Source organism: Solanum pennellii, chromosome 11 (assembly GCF_001406875.1).
Source record: "Solanum pennellii chromosome 11, SPENNV200".
NCBI classification, from domain to species: domain Eukaryota; kingdom Viridiplantae; phylum Streptophyta; class Magnoliopsida; order Solanales; family Solanaceae; genus Solanum; species Solanum pennellii.
The window spans coordinates 2,264,182-2,287,486 of NC_028647.1; the positions used below are offsets into that span (position 1 = coordinate 2,264,182).

A 23,305-nucleotide genomic window follows, 5' to 3' on the forward strand; every position below is an offset into this window, starting at 1 on the left:
TTACACGAAAACTAGAATTTGTTTCAACTATCTACAGACCTTCTATCACAATTCTCAAACTTCAAATCTTCCTATTTAAGATTATATCCATGTAACCTTCAAGCAGAAGTAGAATTAGAATTTTCAATAAGGGTTTCAAAAAACTTTAGAAATAGACACATGAAGTAGCTAAAATAGGTTCGACATCTACTATATATACATATATAATTATTTTAACCATGATTTAGTACAAGGTGGCTCCGCCCCTGCCTTCAAGGGCTAAATCAAAATTATAATAGTTATGGATTTGACAAAATTTTAGTAATTTAATCAAACTTAAATGTGGTTTTCAAAAATATATATAAATTATAATTTATTTATTTTTGTGAGATTTATACATAAACTATCATTCATTATATTTAAACACATCTCGACGATTAATTATTTACTTTTTATATCAAAATAATCAAATATCATTCATGAATATTTCCACTTTGGTTTACGGCACATTCTAGTTGGCCATAATTAAAAGTCCATGTATATTTATATATATATTGACTCATTGACAACTGACCAAAGAAATTAAATTCCTGGTCTCCCATAATTTAATAATAATAAAGATCTAAACGAAAATAAAAAGATATTTTTTTTTTCAAAATTTCAACTGCAGACATTTTACGACAAAGAAAAAAAAAAGATAGTATAAATTTTGACCAAGTACTATTAAATTAATGTCAATAAATGGTGTGTTTGTTAGGGAGAAAAATATTTCTTTTGAAATACTTTCAATTTTCTTATGTTCCTTAATCAAAGTATCTTTATTTATATTAAGTTAAAAATACTAGGAGTAAATATAATTTATAATTTATAAGTGACATTTTACGTTAATTGTCTCCAGCTCTCCACTTCCATCATTTTGCCCCCTTGCTCTCCTAAGATCCCACCTCTAAATTATATCGGTGGATTTTATAATATTTGTTTAGATTATATATAAATATTTTTTTTCTACTTTATTTATGCTCTATTTAACTCATTTACCATATTTACTCTTTTTTGGCTTTAATAGAAGATATAATTATAATATTTTAGTTAATGGTAGCATTCTAAGCTATTTGAAGTATTTTCATGATTAGTTAAAACAACTCTGAGTTGATTTAATTTGCTTCTCTAAGGTAGTGGTTCATGTATATATACAACAATTTTAGACAATCATTAGCAATATATAAGTGTAAAAGAGTGTCATCCACGCGATAATATAAGATCTGTATATATTCCATCTTTTTTAAATCTCACTCGTTAATATTTTATTTTTATTTTTGTAGGTCCTAGAAAGTAACAAAATGGACCATTTTATCAAATATATTTCTAAGCAGTTTTGATTTATGTAGATTTGTCAAATATTTAATAAATTATATCTATTGAATTTATGGAAACTCCAAATTTTTTTAGCAAGAACTCATAATTAGAGCCTTAGAGGTGCAATTTCTATTATTTTGGGTTTATTTTCTAGAGTTTGAGATAGCTCTTTAAGCTGTACCTTCTAATATTTTTCTTGTACTTTTAAGTATCTAGTGCAAAATATTTAGTGTTGCAATTTTTAGAATTTGATGAAAAATATATTGATGGTTATTGTCAAATTTTTTTTTGTCACATGAGTACCCCTCAAATCAAATAGATAGAGTTTATTAAATTTTATACAAATTTATCAAAAGTGATTATTTGTAAGTAACTAGAAAATATAATTACTTAAAACCTAACCCCATAAATAAAGTACCCTTTTTGCTTAATAGGTTTGGTCCATGTTGAGTTTGAATAAATTAGGTGGTGGTTGATCCCATTTCAATGAAATTAATGTAAAAGTATTCAAAGTCTTTAGAATCGACATTTCTAGTTATAATGAGAACTAGATACCACATGGGCAGGGACGGAGTTTTGGAGCAATAATAAAGTTATCTTTGTGTGATTTATAGATTACGAATTTGAACCGTGAAAGTAATCACTAATATTGACATTAGGATAAATTGTTTATATCATTCTCCGTGGAATATATATCCTTCCTTAAATCCTGCTAACATGAGATACTTTATGTTTCGAGTTATCCTTAATTGATATAGAATTCATAAACTCAAAGTGTTAGCTCTATATAATCCTGACTCATGGGTCAATGCAAGGATCAATCTTAATTAGTAAGACGTGGTCTCTTGCTTCTTTCTTTTTATTTTGTCTTTATGTTATCTATATATTATGATTTATGTTATCTATATATTATGAATTCGAGCAGTGAAAACATTCACTAATATTCACAATAGGATAGATTGTCTACATCATATTACTTCGAGATGTCACCCCTCCGCAGTCCTGTTAACATGAGATACTTTATGCTCCGAGTTATCCTTAATTGATATATAGAGTTCATAAACTCAAAATGTTAGTTTTATCTATTGATCTCGACGCAAGGGTCAATCTTAGTTGGTGAAACATGACCTCTTTCTTCTTTCTTCTTTTTTTCGCTCAGTATTCGATACTCACATTGAACTCCAACTAAATCTGAATTCATTTTTTTGTTCCACCCGATAGTTCAGAACTACCCACATTAGAGTCCGATTAGATTCAAATTTGTGCTAGAAAGTCTTACATTAAGGATAAAGCGTTTCCTAATAAAAGCGACTGAAAAACTCAAACCCAAAACTTTTTACGAAATAAAAAAATACTTACCATCCCACTACCGATCGGTGAAACATGACCTCTTTTCTTGTTAATTCATGTGGTCCGAGTTCTATCCAAATATGTCCAAGACAAGAAGGGAACGTGACAAGGATGTTGTAGTTATTATAAACTACAATTTAACATTTAAAAGTTAGATAAAACGTTTTAGTCTAACATTTAAAATAAATACGGAATAATTTATATCGATGGTCATTAAATTCACTTTTTTTTCTGTTCAAGAAATACATTTCATTAATTCTCTAAACTTCATGATTTATACTATACAAAAGTCACTAAACTAATTATTTATATAAAATTAGTCATAAAATTAGTTTTATAACGATAAATCGATCCCCTTAAATGCCTTCTGAGTCGAGCCTGTCTCATAGGGCTTGCCTAGTGCGATTTACATTCCCTCTGTGGTTTGCAGGCTATTACACAGTGGGGATTTTAATCAGTGCGCACAAAGTGCTCACCCGAAGGGTAGAGGCTATGATAGAGATTATAGCGGCTGCAGATTATTCTGGAGTTCCAAAAAAAATCTATAAAATAACTAAATTAAATGTCACGTGAGAAAATATTTTCTTACGTGGCATGTACACGGTGACAAATTGATATTCTGGCGATGACGTGTCATTTTCAAGCCAGAAATTTGATTTTTGAGTGATTTGTATTTTTTGTTGGGATATAAGTGAAATATCTATTTCGAATATGATTGACTTTTCATTATTTATTTTTGAGTTATTTATTATATTTATTTAAAGTCTAAGGAATCATTAATTTGATAGAGTGTATTAGCACTTTTTAAAGTTATTCGAATACTTTAAAAGTTACTTTAAGTTAACTTAAAAGTATTTCAAATAAATCAATCTAAACATACTCTTAAATTGATTCATTCAAATACTTTATTGTTATCATTCAAAAATGGGATATATTACTGAATTTACTTTCCTTTTAATTAGAGGTTTAGATACCAAATCATAAACATGAATAAGAAAATTTTTAATCGATAGCATCATTAACTACAAATTTCAAAGTAACAAGAAATAAATTATAATTACAAAAAAAATATGAATATTCATTGATATATCAATATTCGTATAAATTAAGCATGATTTGAATTTTCTTTGTGATTCGAGAACTATTAGTTGCATATTTTCAAACTTGGATGATTTGAATTTAATAAATAAAATGTCAAAAAATTCTAACGAAAATCAAATATGTTTTATAGAGTCCGAGTAGAATTGAACACGTCAATACTTAATGTCTACAAGCACTCCTCCAAAATAAACTTTTTATATTACAAAAGGAAAATGCACAACTATCCCCCTCAACCTATACCCAAAATTTTAGAGACACACTTATACTATACTAAGCCCCCTGAACTTATTTTATAAGTAATTTTTTACCCCTTTTCTGCCTACGTGGCATTAGATTGAAAAAATAAGTCAACCAGCATTGAGCCTACAAGATAGTGCCACGTAGACAGAAAAAGGATAGAAAATTATTAATAAAATAAGTTCAGGGGTAATAGGACCTTACTATAGTATACGTGTGTCTCTGAGATTTCGAGCATAGATTGAGAGGATATCCCTATTACAAATTCAAATTAATCGAACTGCAATACTAATACAATACACGGAATTGAGAAACAAAAGAGTAGCCCCAGTAACTCTTATTGTTATATGAAAAAACATGTGCCACCCAGTGAAAACAGAAAAAGGAATCTGACAATTTGCTCACACAAAATTTGCAACTAACTCCAATATAGCTAAACCCACCACTAGTGCGCTCTAGCTATACACACACACACAAATTCAGTTATCTACTCCATTTTCACTTTCACTTTTTTTCTATATTAGCACACAGTTTCTCTCTCCATCTCCATTGATATTTTCAAGCTCTGGTTATCTGCATTTTGCATAATTATTACTCTGAGATGATGATCAGAGATAAAATTTTGAAATTGCATCACCGGCACAAGTCATCGTCTTCTTTTTCGGAGAAATCTGGACATCGATTTGACTTCTCCTTCTCCAATCTACAAGCTCGACAGGTCTATCTCTCTCTCTGTTTGTATTTTGAGTATTTCGAAGTATAATTTATGTATAGTATGAATATGAATTATACAACTGTGTATTATGTTGTTTGATTCGTTTTACTATTTAGATGCCTGATATAGTTTGAAATAATTTTAGTTTTTCAAGCAAATTTATCAATGTGTGTGTATTATGAGCTCGAGGTATATTGAATGTGCAATTAGCTCATGAAACTGAACTTTTCCTTGCTGAATTAATCAGTGTGTGAGAGAGAGACTGGTATTGTGACTCTGAGTATCTCGAGGTTAGCTAGGGATGTGTAAAAATTGAATCGAACAATAAATCGAATAAAAGAAATATTATTGGGTTTTTAGGTTTATAAAAAAAGTTATTAGGTTATTGATTCGGTTTTTACTATAACCAATAAGATGATAATGATTTATAACTTTTTCCTTCCTAAATATTATATATTAATAATTTAATACATAACTAGACATTATAACTATACCAAATTATTAGTACTCTATCCACTTCACACTAGGTTCGCAATTATAACTATTTGATTTTAGTTTTAGTTTAGTCTCGTTGGACTATTTGATTATATTTTTAGTTTGTAATTGTAGGTTGTACCTTTTGCAAGTTTGTACAGGTTTGTAATTTGATTAACATAAGAAATTTCATTTTATGTTTTGGCGGTCATGACATGTAATTACAACTTTTGAACTATTTTTTCTCTTATTGATGTAATTTCATTATCTTTCTTGTTTCACTTTATCAAAGCATTTAGAGAAGTGAGAAGTCATATAATATTTTACGGACATTTTCTTATTGGATAAACCGAAAATCGAACTGATAACAAACAGAAATCGATAAACTGAAAATCGATAATAAAATCTTATTGATTTGTTATTGGATTAGCATATTTAAAAAACAAAAACCGTTGAATACATAAAATCGAACCAAGCTGATCGATGCATACCCTCGTGAATTTTAGAAGAAGAAAAAACTTGAAGCAATTAAAATCAGTGTTGTGTGATATATTTGGATTGTTCTTATTCATGTTTGATTCTGTGTGTAAGTTACTGTTTCAGCTAAATGTTATTTTGGCAGTGTGTGTTGATAAAGTAGAGCATAAGTGCATGTGCAGTTTATTCTAATACTTTTTCTGTAACATGTGATCTTATTTGGACATATCTGTTGGATAGGCTGGAATTTATCTTCTTCTGCAATATTTTATAGTAGAAGTCTTTTGTTATTTGTTCCAAGTCACAGAAAGCTATTAGATAGCCATAACTTTGTTGATTCATCGAAATTATACTGGAAACTTTTACTGAAGAAGTGAACCAAAACTGATGATATTTAATACGGGAAATAGGGAGATGAGTGTAAGTTATAGTTATACATGCCTACTTGAGCAATTGAAATGATGCAAGACTATAGTTGGACTAGAGTGAGATGTTAAGCAAACTTCTGGATATGATAAAATCTAATTTCAAAACAACAATCAGCAAACTAGTAGCTGTATACAACCAGACGACTGAACTAGTGGAAGTAGGTCAATCTACTAATGGAACATTCAATTGCTTTTGTTCAGCATTTGATTCTGGAAGATGAGTAACACTAACAGAGGTTCGAGTGGCAGTTGTGTGATGTATCATGTATGTATGGGCTGTGAACTTGGTTGTCCATTGTCCATAGTTTCTTTTTTTCCTTAGTCGCGGTAAATGTGAAAATGAAATTTGTTAAAATCCATTTGCTGCCATGCAAACATCTGAGGCATTTTTTCTCCTAAATTTACATGAAAAAGGGATTACGGTTCTCTTCATAGCTGGCTGGAGACGAGGAGAAAGAAACACCAGAAGAACATATTTTTTTTGGAAACAATGGAATGACAAATGCTCCAGAATTGATGTAACCAGTCTGTTACTCTGGTATTATTAGTAATAAACAATTGAACTAGGAACCACGTCACAGTATAAGCTATATGTACAACGATACTTTGAAATGATACATATGGAGGTGCACGGAAGGATTAGTACCTGAATTCGGAAGTGCAAAACACAAAAATAGATCATAATAGCTTTGATTGACAGTACACAAGGAAATATATATAAACAACACATAAATATTTCTGGGATATAATAATATTGGACAATGTAGGAAATGAATGACTCATAAAGGAAACAGCCTTAAAAATTTTTAGGTCAATTCAGTACCATATACACCGTCTTGTCTCGTCTTACATATTCACTGTAGACTCTATTTTCCTCTTGGATTTTCACTTCTTGCCTCATTTCTAGCTGAGGTTCTGCCGGAAACAGCCTCTCTACCTCGAAGGTAAGGTCTGTGTACACTCTGCCCTCCCCAGTACACTCTGCCCTCCCCACACCCACTTGTGGGATTACACTGGATATGTTGTTGTACCTTTACATGTTTTAAAAGTTCCAATCGTTGTTCTTGAAAATTTGTAATGTTTAACATGGTGAATTTATTACCCTGCTTTCAGTATTTGTGACTGAACAGATACTCTTAAGATAATGACTAGCTACAAAATCCTTTTCTCAAACTGCTTATATCTATGGAACATTTTTTCAATGTCTATATTTCTTTACTTGTTAGATAGAATTCAAAGACTAATAGTCTAGCATTGACGTCTCAATGGCCTCGCTATCATCATCTTGGCTGAAAATTTACATCTAATTTCAGTTTATCAGACTTTCTATGGGTTTGCTTCCCTCAGGTACCTAAAGGATGGGACAAACTTTCCGTCTCTCTTATCTCTGTAGAAACAGGGAAGACAGTCAGCAAATCAGGGAAAGCCTCAGTACGAAATGGTAATTGCAAATGGACGGAAACATGGTCACAGTCCATGTGGATTACCCCAGATGATATTTCAAACAACCAAGAGCAATTCCCTCTCAAGTTTATTGTAACAATGGTCAGACACCTTCCTATATTTCTATCTGTTGTAGTTATCGGTTCAATAAGCTTTAAGCTTACTGAATTTGCTACACTTAGCTCCTAGTTTTCATGTTTATAACATCATCAGTTTTCTGTTTCAGGGATCTGCAAGATCTAGCATTCTCGGAGAGGCTTCTGTAAATCTTGCTCGCTTCAGAGATGCGAAAGCTTTTACTCCAGTTTCCTTACCTTTGAAAAAATGTAACCATGGCACAGTTCTACAAGTGAGACCTCTTCTAATACTTTCAAGTCTGATGTTTGCACTTTAAAATGCAAAACGTTATCTAGTATATCCTATGATTACCATTTCATTCCTGCATGTTAATTCAACATGTTCAGGAATTACTCTTTGTAGACCCACCATATCGTATTTCACCAAGATTATATGCTTCTTTTGCAATAAACAGGTTCATCTTCCGTTACTCAAGTGCAAAGAAACTTCTTTTTTGTTCTTTTCTGTTGCTTTACCTGGTACAAATAACCTAATTCTCTAACGAATGAATCAATCACTGCTATTACCTTAGGTTCTTGGCCTATATTTCATTCAGGAGCATGTTACCTAAAGCACACCTGAGTATATAATAATCTCAGCTTTTGGCTTTACCTACTATCACTGACTCAATTTCTTATGTTTCTGCAGCTGGAGATCAAGTGTCTGACATCAATCAGGTTTGTCACTAGAACACAACAACTTCTTCCTTAGTTTTCAACATTTCTGTAACTTTTTTTTTCTGTCCATAGTAAAAAGAATCAGTTTGAAATCGTAGGGATAATGAATCCAAAGACATGCCCTTCTATGCTGAAGAAGAGAACATGGAATACAATAACATGGAACTGAAATCAGAGGTATCTAACTATTTAGTCAGAAAGCTTTATGCATCTGTTGATATACATTAGGATATTATATGAGAAAAATCTTGTTTTTGAACTAATATCCAAATATTTGATTATTCACCCAATTAGAACTAGTATTGTACTTAAGTTTGGAAACTAGGCCTTAAATGGAAAATGGTTAATAGAATGATAGATTTATATGTCCTGTCTTCATTTTCAGTGTTGGCCAAGTTTGAGTTTTGATCTAACGCTTTCAGTCGGTAGTCAATCTAGAACCATCCAGATAAAAAAGTCCACAATTATTGTATTTAAAGAGCTGGGAAGTGGCTTAAGTGTTGCCTGGAGCTCATTCTTGAATGCAGCATTAGTAGTTAAGACATGGCATGGGACATGGACACAGACAGACATACAGACTGCAAATTTTTAAAATAAGGGACATTACAAGAAAGCCAAGTAACTATAAAATCATGTATATAGACCAAACAACTTGAATAACTGAAGTCACCCTCAAATATCAGAAGTTGAAGTATATTTCTCATAATTATCAATGCATGTCTTCTCTTTGAGATCTTATTTTACTTGTATCAATGGTGCATTTACTTTGTTACTTTATCTTCTCTAGCTTCCTCTAGAATTTAAGCTAGGTTATGCTTTCCCAACAGGAAACAAGTCTTCCACGGCTGAGTTCATATCATAGCTTTGCCTCTACAGAGGATTCATTGGGCAGAGAGAGTTTTTCATCCCAGAGTGACTCAAATAGGCATGGTAACCTCATAATTGGTAGACAAGAATCAATTGATTCCAGGAGTACTGCATCCTGTGGTTCTTACTCTTTTTGTGAATCACCCAAATCGTACAACTCTCCCTATAATTTAATGATCTCGGGATCAGGAAAGAATGCTCAATATCAAAAAGATGAGTTCAAACAGTTCTCACATGATAACACCGCATCAGTGCAACTTTCAGCTTCCTCTAGAAACTCCGTACCGGGCAAAGATACTACCACTAAAGAACTAATTGCAGAGGCCATGATGTGGGAACAAAATGCTCACAGCTTAAAGATTGACTTGGAAATGTCAAGGAAGGAGTTTGCTGACCAGACACAGCAGATAGAGAACCTTAAGGTGGAGCTTTGTTCATTGGGTACAGAACGTGATGAATCTATGCAAGAAATCAAACACCTTGAGATCCTTTTACAAGAGTCAATGGAAAAGGAAAAAGCAACTGAGAGTTTATTGTTCCGAGTCAGAGATATGGATAGTGTTGAAAAGATTTTAAAAGAGGAACTTAGGATTCAAAAAGAATCAAATGACAATATGTCTTTCCAGCTAAGTAAAACTCAAGAATCAAATATTCAACTAGTCTCTATTCTGCAGGAGATGGAAGAAACTGTTGAAAAGCAGAACTTGGAGATTAAGAACCTTTTAGAAGTGAAGTCGAATTCTGAGAACCAACAGAACCTAGAGGACAAGCTTCAACAGTTGCAGGAATCACAGAAAAATCTGGAAAACACCACTCTTCATCTGGAGAAAATCATCAGGGAGAAAACTCATGAGATTGAACTTGAACGAGATCACAGGACTCAGGCTCTCATAGATTGTGAAGAAAAATGGAAAAATAGATCAAGAGAACAAGAAGAGGAAATTACTTATTTGAAGGTAGAGTTATCCAGGCTTTTAAGTATCGAGGGTTCCAAGACAAGTGAGATCAAAGCTGAAGCTGACTGTGATCTGATCAAGGAAAATGAGACTCTCAAGGAAAGACTCCAGGAACTTGAGAGAGATTGCAAGGAGCTGACCGAAGAAAATCTGGAACTTCTGTACAATCTGAAATCAAAGGGAACTTCCTCTATCAGTGATTCCATTTTAAGATCATCTTCCGTTGACCATCAACTAAGTCAACAATCACCTAGTGGTTCTGAAAGTAAGCAGAAAACCTGTGATCAGGAAGAAAACTTAGCTCTGGAGTTTCACTCACAAGTTAAGGACAATGCTTTGAGGCCAAATGCTGAAATCAACTCATGTTGCGTTGAAGTACAAGAACAAGATCAGAGAACTGAGGTTGCTGCAATGCCATCAGAATGTCAGCAGGAAGGAGATTGTCAAGATGGTTTCATTCATAAAAGTGTACCCATAATATTTCAGAGTTCCAAGTCAGGACATATTGAAGATATCTATACCCTACTGAACACATTATGTAAGTATCTAGCATGTTTCTCGTGCAACAGGGTACAAGACAAAAATGTCCTCCTTTCACTTGTAAAAACTGAGTTTTAAAATGCTATATGTAATTTAGATTTTTGTGAATGTACAGGTCATCCCGCTAAGGACGAGCAAGCTAATGCAGTGTTGGAAAACTTCCAGTTATTGAGGTACAGGTTGGCTCTATATCTTGATGGTAGTCAACATATCGAAGATGAACCCAAAACAACATTAAAGGATGCATGTGAAGTTCAAGATGAAGAGAAGGATGACCTTCCAAAGGAAATTACTCCTTGTTCTTGCTGTGAAAGATTTGAGGATTTAAATAAGGTGCTAGAGGGGAAGATTCAAAATTTAAGTAGTGATAGTTTAGCTAAGAACTCTGAGATACTGGAGCTGAAGACAAAATGTTTGAAAAAAGATGCAGAGATCGAAGCGCTAAGGAATCATCAGACTGATTTGAGTTCTCAAATCTCTGATCTCGAGATGAGTAAATGTCTGATGGAGGAGAGAATGGAAAACATGCAACAAGAACTTAGAGCCACCTCCAATTCTTTAGACACTTACACAAATGGTTTGATGTTTCTTGATCGATGTATTTGTGGAGGTATCTCTAAAATGACGTACGAAATGAAATCATCAGAGCTAGAGAGTGATAAGTATGAGTTAGAATTTAATTTGCATGAATTAGAAAAAGAAAATGTAGATCTGTCAGAACGAGTATCAGGATTGGAAGCTCAACTAAGGCATTTGACTGATGCAATGGAATTCAATCGTTTGGAACTGCAGCATTCTGGTAATCGTGTTGTGAGCCTTGAGAGCAAGATTAGAAAATTAGAACATCAAAAGGAGTCACAAAAGCTCGATTTGAAAGAACAGTTACTGGAGATGCAAAAGCGATGGTTAGATGCTCAAGAAGAGTGTGAGTATCTGAAAAAAGTAAATCCAAAGCTCCAAGCAACAACAGAAAGTCTTATGGAAGAGTGTCGTTTGCTTCAAAACTTGAATGCAGAACTAAGGCAACAAAAATTAAAATTACATGCGAGCCATAATGTTTTGGAAGCAGAATTGAGGAAATCTCAGCATTCTCTCTCCACCTGTTTGAAAAGGATAGAGTCTTTAGAAGCTAACTTTTCTTCAGTGATGGAAGAGATTGAATCAAAAGAGAAGATCCTTAAGTTCAAACTTGATGATCTCCACCTACAGAGTAGAGAGCATGGAGAGAAATTTCTTGTAGAAGGGTGCACTCTGTGTGAAATGTCTCCCGAGAACACAGTTGAAGTCGAAAAGTTGCAAGAACAGGTACAATCCCTGATGGTAGAGATGTCAGATCTTATGAGTGAACTTGGTACTTCCAAAGCCAAGGAGGGAACTTTGGCAGCAAATTGTAATAAGCTATTGAGGATGATGGAACATCTTGTATCCAGTGAAGCAAAGCTTAAATGCACCATTAATGAGCTTGAGTCAAAACTACTGTCCTCTGAATGTCAACTGCTGCAAATGACTGATGAGAATTCTAGCCTAAGGATTCAACTGCATACATTACCATTACTTCAGGAGGAAGTTTTGTATCTTAAAGAAGTACTATCTGGGATGAAGTTTGAAAGTGAGAGAACACAAGTTACACTGTTGTTGAAATATGGAGATTGTGAAGAGTTGAAGGACGAGAATGCATCATTACTTCAGGAAATCACCTGCATGCAGAAGGAAGTGGCTGAAGCAGAAAAATGCAAATACAAGACAATTGCACTAGAGGAGAAAGTTCTGAGGCTGGCAGGAGACTTAACTGCAAAAGAAGTAATGTGTGCCAAAGTTTCCGAGCTGAAAAATGAGCTTTGCCAGCTTAGAAGATCAAATAGCCAACTTCTGTGGAAAATAAAATCCCTTCAATTCGAGAAGGAGAACTGCTTGAAGCAAGTCACATCCCTCGAGGAAAAATTGTCGAAAAAACAACCAGACAACCAAAGAGAGGATGATGATACCGTTCCTACTCTAGATGAGTTGAAGTTCCCAAAGGTGAATCAAGTTACTTCTCTTATATATACTTGGAGTCAATGATACAGTAGCAATGAATCTGACTTTTGTTTTGTTCTGAAAAAACAGGCCGAGGAAGAGAACTTCAGCAAGCATCAGCATGAGATAATTACTCAATCTCTTCAATCGGAGAAATACTTGAAAGTTCAAAAGATCCAAGGCAACTCTCAACAAGTACGTCGTACTAAAACTATTCTCATTCCTTTGTTTTCCTCAGTGTGTAAATATTTAGTCATTACTTTCATTTCAGGAAAAATATAATTAATATAATTTCCTTCTCTTTATTAACCTCATGATATTCCCCCGTATCTATTTAGAATGGAAACAAAGAAAGCAATTACTACAGAGATCTTCAAGAGACTCTTGCCAAAAGTGTATCAGCGAACCAATTTCCGGGCGATACAGTAGCTCAGACTTTAGACAGCAATCATATCAGTAAATCCCATCCAATTAGGTGAGCTACTTCTTCCTGAGCTTTGTCTGTGTTCTCATGATGCTTATGTCTTATGATCTTACTTCGCTACTGGTTAAATCCATCTAGTCTGATTATTCTTTTGAAAACTGTTAACCAATCACAGCGACAAATCGGCATTATCAACTGGAAACTGGTTTAGCTACCAGTTGAGTTTACAATCCTAAACAATACCTTTCTAAGGATAGAATAAGATTATCATTGGCCGGAGCTACAGTTCTGCTTACGTGTTAGCCAGAACCCAATAACCTTTGGCCCAGACTTGTATTTTTGTTTAAAATCCACTTAATCTCCTCTATGTGCTTGTTTTATTCTGTAGAATCAGAAATACTTATCTGCATTATCGACTAACAGTATGTATGATCAACTTACTATTGTAATCTAATTAATTATTTATCCATATCTTTGTGTCTTCAGTTTGTCATCCAAAGGAAGAGATGATAATATGCGAAAAATATCTCAGCTTGAAGCTGAGCTACAAGAAATTCGTGATAGGTACCTGAAAATAAGTCTTAAATATGCAGAAGTGGAGGATCAGCGCGAGCAACTTGTAATGACTTTGAAAGCCATACATGATGAGAAGACATCTACAGGATACCGTAGCCTTTCCTCTTTCTGGTGCTGATATGTGACAATTTTTCTCCGGTACGCCATTTTCATACACAGCTCATTCAATGAAAGAATTGTATAAATAATTTAAAAATGTGCCAATCGACCATATAGAGTAGCAAATGTTAGATAGTTTGTGATCCACTATGCTGAAGGAGTCATTTAGCAGAGAAAAAAGAAGTTTATTTCTGCCATTGTTGTACATGATTGGTCTAGGTAATTATTCAGATGCATCCTACAAATTAAGCAATAAATATTCTTTTTCCTTCTTTCCTTTCTATTATACGTATTAGTTATGTTGGAATTAGTTATTCCATCTTCTAGTTATGCGTGATCCACAATTGCAAACTAAACGTCATATAGATTTTATACGTAAATTAATACATGAAGTTATTTCTTCACTATGAAACGACCCTTAACTGCACTGAGGTAACAAAGAAAGACAAAAAGGAGGAGTCTAATATGTTCCAGTTTTTAATGATTCGAAATGATTTTGTAATTTATGCTATTTGAATATTATGTAGTCGTGATCTTTTAATTGTTTTTAAAAAAAGAAGTATTTTATGCTATTGGATTATACATTCGTTTTACAGTTTTTTGAATTTCGATAATAAAGTTCGTCAAGGTTACTCCTCTTCTGTGACTTGTCCTAATTAACTACTCAAAACGTGCACCGACATACTACTATATCTTAAATCCTCTTCTATGTTTCGATGTGGCTAATTTACTAATATTAGTGATCATGGGTCTTTTTTGTTTTGTATTTCAAAATTTACACCAACTAATCGGGCACAATTTTTAATTCTTTTTTACCCAAAAAGAAAATTGTCATAGCTCTGCTCAATCTCTACTTTTAGTAGTACAATTTAATATGTATTTTTCCAAAAAAATATATTACTATTTGTTGTTTCATTTATTGCGTTTTGCTATTTCATTGTCGTATTTTTTTTATGGCTCTCTTTTTGAATGTATTGCATCACATAATGGGAGAGATGTATCCGAAAGGAGATAAGAATGTATCCAAAAGAGGATAGGAGCGAAGATTTTTGTAACTTTTTTAAACAGTAAAATTTTTTAGAGATTATTATATCTTAAATTGCATATTTATGTAATTTTTCCTATTCTTTTTTACGGGATTCTACGTGAAGTGCTTCTCTATTGAACCGATAATCCATCAAAAAAAATCTCCCAACCAGCAAAAAGATGATATAAAATTTATGTACATATTACCCTTATCGAACCTCATCTGTACAATTACGCTGATTATATTATTGTTGTAACTCAGCATCAATAAAATTGTCCCCATGAAATGATGGTAGAAACTATAACGCATTCCTCTTTCTTCTAAACCAATGGTAAATAAAAAAGAATTTAACAATTTTATTTACGAATGAATGATGCAAAAAAAGTGCCTTTCGTTTTTCCAATTACACATTGCATAGCATTCCATATATAATTAGAAGAACATAGGCAAAAGTAAATAAACACTCTACAGAATAACAGAAGCTTGGTAGAGGGAGCATTACAACTCCTCTTACACCTTACCAACCTTCTCTCTTTACCCTCCTATCCCTTTCGACTTTTTTTTACAGTATTGAGTAAGCTCGTATCACCTCAACAATGGGTGCGCGACACAACGGACACTTCCCTCCGCCTCTCACCAATTCATTTGCACATTTTGAACAAGTGCACATGTGCCCACATCTGTCAATTGGAGGAAAACAAAAAAATACACTTAAGCTATTCACGTCATCTTGAACAAAATATTCATTTACTCAACTATATATCTTGTGTTTACGTCATTAGATCACTATATAGAAAAAGATCGGTAGGATTAGTAGCCTAGGCGAGAAAAGGCAGGTTATCGGTAAAACAGGTTAAATAAACTAATAATGGGAAATTATATACACTATTGGCATTATATAAGTTGAATCCAGTTAGATTTCATTAAAATTGCAAAATATGACTTTTACCTGTACAACAAGGAGTCGATGTGACTGTCACAACAAACACAGCAAGTACCCTTTTTCACGTTGCCCCACTTAGAACCATCGACTGAGGTCTCTGCAGCCCCTGGTTCAAATGAAACCCAATTAGATGGGGAAAAAAGTGGTATGATAAAACAGAGGGTTAGAAGATGTTCGACATTTATAAGCAGCATTAACATTTCATAATACCATTGGTTGACGAACGTACCTTGACCACCAGCTGATCGATTCAAAGCAGCTGAAACTTCCTGCCTGACAGAGCGTTGTAGCTCCAGTTGCATATCCATGCAGGATTCTAACATTCTTTGCATGTGGTTCATGCCTTGCTGCAGTCTTGCCATGTCTGCTCTAAGTTCATTAATCATTTCCCACTCCTGCTCCAGAACAGCACTAAGTAAGCTCATAATATAGTGACATACGACTTCTGCATTTTTATAGAAGATGTAGATTCTGCCATACAAACTTACTAATTTAAAACAATTACCAATTGTCTGGCATAAACAGAAGAAAATCTCTTCTTATTCACGACAAGCACCAACCGAGATGCATTCTCGTTTCTAATACAGGTAAAGACTACCAGAATTGTGAAAAATTAGGAAGATCAACAGAATTGGAAAAGATGGTTGAAATGATCTTGGAACATGTTGCTTCACTATCACTAGTTGCTAGACGCCTAGCCTAATTTTAATTTTTGTTGTATATTAGTAGAAAAAGTGATAATTTGAAAATATTATCAATCGCCTGGCTTGATCAGAATATCATCTGCTTTTCTCATTGGCAAAATACATTAACTTAAACAGGATTTCCTTTTTGATACTGGTATGTACAGATTGCTGATTTCTGAAACTTGGTAAAATAAAGAGAACAGAAGAAATAGTACAAAAGATCATGGCGCCAATCACCCATCAGTAAAGAATATACCCAGAGTAGTTTTTGATTTTTTGTATGTGTTGGACCCAAGTCGTCTTACTAAATTACACAGATTAGGTATCAAGATCAATACTATCATATATATCATAGTTGATGCTGAATGGAAACATACAACTCCAAGAACGAAGGAATATCTTCTTTTTTTTGTTTTTGATAAGCAGGATGAAGCAGGTGACTTACAAGTTCAGAACGATGCACTGCGTGACGTGGCCAACTTGAGTGATGCAAATCCTGATGCCAAAGTGGCTGGGGTGGTGGCACAGGAGGAGAGGGTAGCACAATTGAAGGCCGCCCAACTCCATCCTGCTGATCATCATTTTGGTCATCATTATGCTGGTCTGGACCCATTTCAGGTGAAACAGGAATAGGCAAGTTCCGATGCAGATCCCAATCAATAGGAGAGCGCCCTTGCCTTTCCACATATGACTGAATTAATTGATCTAAACTTTCACGGAAACCACTGCGAAGAAGGTTGGAAACACTCCTCCTACCCAACAAAGACTTCCAATAAACAACAGACCAAAAGTATGCCTAAAAAGGAATGGAGTGGGAAAACACAATCAAGAAATAAATTTTACCTGCTAAGAAGCTCTCTAAGTTCCATACTATACACATTATCATCATCAGGTGGGTGGAATCTACTAACTCTCCTTAACGGGACAGGACGCCGCATTCGTGGAGGATCAGAAGGTCCTGCTGACCAAGACTCCACAGCTTCTCGTGAGGCATCCTCATGCCAAACCTCCTGGTTTTCTGGGAAACGATGTTCTGCTCTCCCCACATATGCTGTTGTTTCAAGGGACCTACCAGTTGATGGATTTTCTTGCCAATTCCTGCTTACATTCTCTGTGGTCTCATCAGTCCATACATTAGAATCATTTGATGTTAAATTACGTTGTTGTATTCCTTCCTCAGCTTCAACAACAGCTTCCACTCGATCCCTTCCTTGATTAGGAGGAGGTTGTTGATTCATACTCTGACCAGAATTCTCACTGCGATCAGGCAACTGATGCACAGTGCTCTCCAGCTCGCTGGTCTGCATTTGTTCACCATTTTCGTTCTCGACTTCCTGTGAAGGATGTGCATGAGTCTGATTATTTCTAGAATCACTGTTCCTACTATTAGATGAATTTTCAGAATTGCTGCTTACTTGACCACGTACAATGTTTTCTAATCTGGAGCGGAATCCTTCCCTGGTTTAGAAAAAAGATCACCAACTCATGAATTGAACTGACAAATATTATCATTTCCAACTGAGTAAAGAGCTAGACATCAAATTTGTTAAATGGACAAGTTGAGAAAGAAGAAAGAAAGAGTCCCTCATTCGGTCTAGGGACTGAATATCACCAATCGCCAAAGAAAATATCTCATGCAAAGATGTAACTAATCAAGTGCTTGTAAGTGAGACAGAACAATTAGGATACTTCAAATGTTTATTCCACAGAGGCTAATTTCCTCTAAGCCTGTGGTACTTTCCAGATCTGCTAATTAAATAACTATAAAATTGGAACAAGGCAGCAATACAAGCATCACCATATGCACTAACAACACCACAACACCAATTCCGATAATAATAGTTATTATTATTATAACTAAACATCAGTATAATCAGGACAACATTCAGTATTACATGCATGCTAAGACCATAAAACATTTGAGTGTTCCTGTAAAGTTAGTTTTGTGAGAGACTGGTGAAAGGCGACAAGCTACTTTTCTTTTTATGACACTGGTGTCCGAGCAGATATGCGAGCCAAGTCTAGAAGCTACGTTATCTTTTATTTTATTCTATTTGTTTTCAGAAAGTCCTTTTAATTTATTTTTACTCAGTTTACAGATGGTAAACACATATAAAGTCATTTCAGGTGTTTTTAATGTGTGGAAGAAAAGAACTTCAAATCCTTCCACCAATGAATTATATGTTATTGCTACATGGGAAAAGGAGGGGAAACGCTTTACACAAAAAAAAGCTCCAATCACCTACTCCGTTCCTCCCAACTTGATGTCCAGATAGAGAAAGTGACAAAAACAGAGGAATTGACGAAAAAACATTAACGTAACCACCTTTTTTCAGGAAATGGACATTAATTAGGAACTGTTCCCTTTTCCTTTTTATCTTTTTGTTACTGTATTGACTTAAGTGAAGTTTATGGCTTATCAAAATCAATTCACTTCCTGGTGTCATGTAGTAATAAAGAAAAAGGGGGGAAATAGCAAAGAAAAGATACCAAAACTTCATAAAAATAGAAAGGGGAAACCACAGATACAATTTGACAACACTTTTGAAGAGAGAAACCACCCAAAGTGAAGCTTCAAAGCAACAACTTTTTACTACTAATTTTGATAAACACAATGGCAGCAGTGGATCTCTAAATGTGATACCAACTAGTGTTGAGTTTAAACATAACCTGAGTTCACCTCAGTTGTAGATGTACTCAAATACTCCCTCCATCCTAATTTAAGTAGCACCGTTTGACTTGGCACAAAGTTGAAGGAAAAAAGGAACACTTTTGAAACTAGTGGTCTAAAAGAAATTTTAGATATTTGTGTGGCTACAAATCATTTCATACAAGGTAAAAGGAGAATTTTAAAGTTAAATTGCTTCTAAGTTTTTTTTGAGAATTAAGACGCGACATTAAATTGCTTCTAATTATAGAAAGGTGAAATTTTTCGGGACAAACTAAAAGGAAAAAGGAGCCACGTAAATTGGGCCAGAGGGAGTAACAATTCTCATGCTAGTAGATTCAGTTTACAAGGCAGAAAACTGGCCGGCAGCTTCACTTGTCCATCAATAGCAGGTATAAAGAAGCCTCAGTAAGATAAGACATCTCAAGTATGCATGATAATGTTGCATTTATGAGATCAAACAGTAACTTACCAATTTCACCATTCATTTTCAGCGAATCAATATTTCCACTATCATTTCTCTAAGAATTATGGTAAGGGGATTTTAGTAAATCAGAAGATTTTCTCACATCTTAGTGAGAGAGGGGAGCTTATGAGAAGATTTCTTTCGCGACTAAGATTAGGACAAGATTTTCTCACGACTAAGAGATAAATGTGCAATTGTTTGCTATTTGAGTTGCAAGAGATACGCCCTAAGTTGCTCGGAGTCGAGTGCTGGTATCCGACACGGCTATGCGAATCTGAGGGTTAGATTTAGCAAAATCTAAATTTAAGATTCAGGGGTCCAGATCCAAGTAGAGATACGGGTGTAGGGCTTCGGCTAAAATAATCTAAACTTTTAAGTCGTCTTCCCTAAGAACCCTTCTTCTTTCAAGTTCTCTGGTTCTTCCCTCAAAAAAAAATTAAAAAAAAATCACTCGAGGCCTTCCACTAACTCTCCTTACAGATCGTTGCTACTATCAACCAGAAGTAACAACACAACCACTTAAATTCTTAGTTTCCCTCTGGCTGGCTTGAAACTTGAAGCAACGAATATTGACCAAGAGGAAAAGCTAAAAAGGAGACAAAAGGACTACAATTTTGAAGGTATGCCATTTCTCATGACTTAAATCTATTTTATCTTTTATTTTGAGATATCGAAATCTCTTTTCCCCAAATTTGACCATATACTCTGGTCAAAGTATCCGATGTGGGTTGACCAAATCCCACACGTATCCCGCACCCGTGTCATGTCGACATGGGTACGGCAGTAAAAAATGAAGAGTCCCCACAACTTAGGATACAACATAATAGCCAAGGAAAAGACTGACCTTTAACTTTTTTTGCCATGGCAGTCCAACCAACTGCACAACAGCATAAAATACACCTACTAGATGTTATTTTACACCATAATAGCCAAGGAAAAGACTTATCTTTAACTTTTTATGCCATGGAAGTCCAACCAACTGCACCACAGCATAAAAAACACCTACTACATGCTATTTACACCAACAATGCATGAACATGAAGTCCAATTAATTAGTAGGGCATATTTCATGAAGGCAAAAAGATCAAAATATTAAAAACAAACCAGGAAACAAGACTATATTACATACCTCAGCCCTGAGACGGTGTTACGTTGTCTTAGCTGAACTAGTTCACTTGCTGCTATTGAAGGTGGTCTCTCTTCCTCAGCAGGCCTTTCATGCAAAAATCTTCCTCTGAGAAGTGACTGTAGAAGGATATAAAACTTAGAGCCAAAGCGGACATGGAGCATTTAGTCATAATTTCTATTGAGAATGCCACACAAGAAAAGAGCACAAAGAAAAGTCCGGCTTAAGAATAAAGGCATAAAATCAGCAACCAACCTGAATCCGATTGCGATGGGCAAAATCAGATACTGCACGATGCTCCAGCAGACCCTGAAGTTCCCTCTGCCTTTCCCTTTCAATTCTCATAAGCAAATCAAGTAGAGCCTGCCTCCCACGCAGCCTCAACATATCCCTACGAATGTGCTCTGGTTGGGCTTCCTCATGGTCCACAACAGACCCTTCACGAGCACGATCTCCTTGAGAACTAAGCCTAGTGGACTGTTCCTCCCTCTGGCTACCACGAGCTCCTCTCTGTTGACTAGTCATTTGAACCCATTCCCGCACAATTCTCACCCTTTCACGTTCTGTCTCCCCCAGCCATTCCCCTCTTGGACCACCATTCCTCTGAGGCTGAGAGACATTAGATGAATGGTCACTGATCCCACTCTCCATCCATCCACGAACAATTTGCCTCACCCTCTCCCTCTCAACTTCCCCTAGATCAGGAGATGGTTCACGGCTGGAGTTTTCATGGTCTCTATGATCATTCTGTGGTCCAATTGGATCATGAGACCAAGTACCATACTCATTCTCACTCTCACTAGCATCCACCAAGCTACCTTGGTTATCAGTTTCCCGGCTTTCCGACATATTCGCACTAGAAACATTGGTATTAGAATCCATGCTCCTCCGTTGTGTCAACCTTTCCCTCACCCTTTCTCGTGCACGATTCAACACATGTTCATCCTCCAATTCTCGCCACATCTGCAAAATATTAGAAGCCCTCGTGTTTATTCTCTCAGAATCACCACCCTGACGCCTTGAGGTAGGAGATTGTGATTCCCTCAAGAACGAGGAATCAAGCATTGAAACAGTGTGTAAACCAGCAAGTGCCATCAGCTCAGACTCACGGTTCCTCCTCTCAATAGTAGTAATCATCTCTTGAGCCTGTCTTGCTGCCCACCTGCTCAATATCCTTGAGTGGCGCCTCCTGGCAGCAGACGACTCTGCCAGGTCATCACCTTCAAGGTCAGACCTCCTCCTCCTCCTTACAAGCTGATCAGACTCTTCATCCTCATCCTCAGTATTACGCACTGAACTACACGAAGCATACGACATACACTCATCCAAGTGACCACACATCAACTCCTCCAGTCCCCTCTCAAACTCCGAACGCACATCATCCCCCGTACTCTCCGGCTTCTGCTGCATTTGCTGCTGAACATCTTCCATTTTCAAATCCCACTTTATCCCAACCCTAACACCCTTAACACATTTCCCCACAAAAAACTATCCAATTCCTAAATGCAAAACATCACACCATTATCTCCCACAATTTCACCTCCATTACCAAACAAAACTAGCCCTAAACTCAATTCCATAACAAATCTCCTCAAATTACACTCCTTTTTCAATACAACCAAATCACTGATTAAACACATATCACAACCTGATCAAATTACACAATCCATAAAAAAAACACAAATTCTCATCAAAATAAACAAAAAAAAATGCATTAAGATCTAGGAAAAATCATGGAAAAAAATCCGCTCAAATACAAAGTTCCGCAGTAACAATAGATTTAGGTCATTATACAGCGTATGAAGCACCAAAAAAATCCAAAAAAAAATCAAAAATATTACCTGAGAATCGCTGTTCCTCTATACATCAAGTGTGAGAATCAAAACCCTAAATTATAAATTGTTATCATATATATGAGTATGTGAATTTAGAGAGAGAAAGCATAAATAGAAAAAAAACGATTGGAAATGAAGAGAGAGAGAATTTGGGGGAGAGAAAGCTATGAATTTATTAAGATGGAAAAAGAGAGAGAAAAGAGTAATGAAGTTTTTTTGTTTTTTGTTTTTTGTTTTTTTATTTTCGTAAATGTTGGAGTATTAATTTTAATTATTTTAAATAATATCTTTTTTATTTTTTTTATTTTATATGTTTAATTTAATTTTTATTTTATTTTAAGAGGATATAATTTGGTTGAAAACCCGGGAGTCTTGTGTATGTTGACACGTCATCCAAATTTTTTTCTTATTTTCAAATTCGTATTATTTGTTGTTGTTACTGTTCTTTTTCAAATTCGTATTATTTGTTGTTGTTACTGTTCTTTTCTGTATTATTTTTTATATAGCTTTTTTCATTTTTGTATTTTATTTTCAATTAGATTAGGGCAAAATGATTAGTACGCAGTTAAGTATGGTCGCACTTTATGTGAGGTTAACCTATTATCATTTATGTTTTTTTAAAGATTTTTTCGTATGTATTGATATATATTTCTTCATTGACTATATATTCTTGTAGTTTGTTACATTTCAAAAGTTTTTCTTTTCTTCTGAGTCGATGGTTC

The 23,305-nt window shown here is 34.8% G+C and overlaps 2 protein-coding genes across 5 annotated transcripts; one reads left to right on the forward strand and one right to left on the reverse strand.

The window, feature by feature from the left end:
* Positions 1–4,391: 4,391 nt before the first annotated feature.
* On the forward strand, positions 4,392–14,107 carry LOC107004634 (girdin-like). Its single transcript, XM_015202915.2, has 10 exons — positions 4,392–4,741; positions 7,465–7,662; positions 7,787–7,909; positions 8,326–8,354; positions 8,453–8,531; positions 9,182–10,715; positions 10,833–12,736; positions 12,824–12,928; positions 13,072–13,208; positions 13,644–14,107. Exons 1-10 carry the CDS (start codon positions 4,625–4,627, stop codon positions 13,849–13,851), a joined length of 4,434 nt encoding a protein of 1,477 aa, XP_015058401.1. The 5' UTR covers positions 4,392–4,624; the 3' UTR covers positions 13,852–14,107.
* Positions 14,108–15,191: 1,084 nt separating this feature from the next.
* LOC107004761 lies at positions 15,192–22,760 on the reverse strand. 4 transcript variants are annotated; one of them, XM_015203111.2, is made up of 9 exons: positions 22,590–22,760; positions 21,004–22,396; positions 20,752–20,867; positions 17,904–17,946; positions 17,332–17,822; positions 16,934–17,240; positions 16,032–16,197; positions 15,809–15,899; positions 15,192–15,539 (listed from the first exon to the last, which is right to left on the reverse strand). In XM_015203111.2, the coding sequence occupies exons 2-9, from the start codon at positions 22,177–22,179 to the stop codon at positions 15,422–15,424; spliced, it is 2,508 nt and encodes an 835-aa protein (XP_015058597.1). In that variant the 5' UTR covers positions 22,180–22,396; positions 22,590–22,760; the 3' UTR covers positions 15,192–15,421. The 4 variants fall into 4 exon arrangements, with proteins under 4 accessions (XP_015058597.1, XP_015058595.1, XP_015058598.1 ...); XM_015203112.2 differs by having other exon boundaries at positions 15,227–15,539; positions 15,809–15,908; positions 17,916–17,946; XM_015203110.2 differs by having other exon boundaries at positions 15,227–15,539; positions 15,809–15,908; positions 22,590–22,759.
* Between the last annotated feature and the right edge of the window lie 545 nt (positions 22,761–23,305).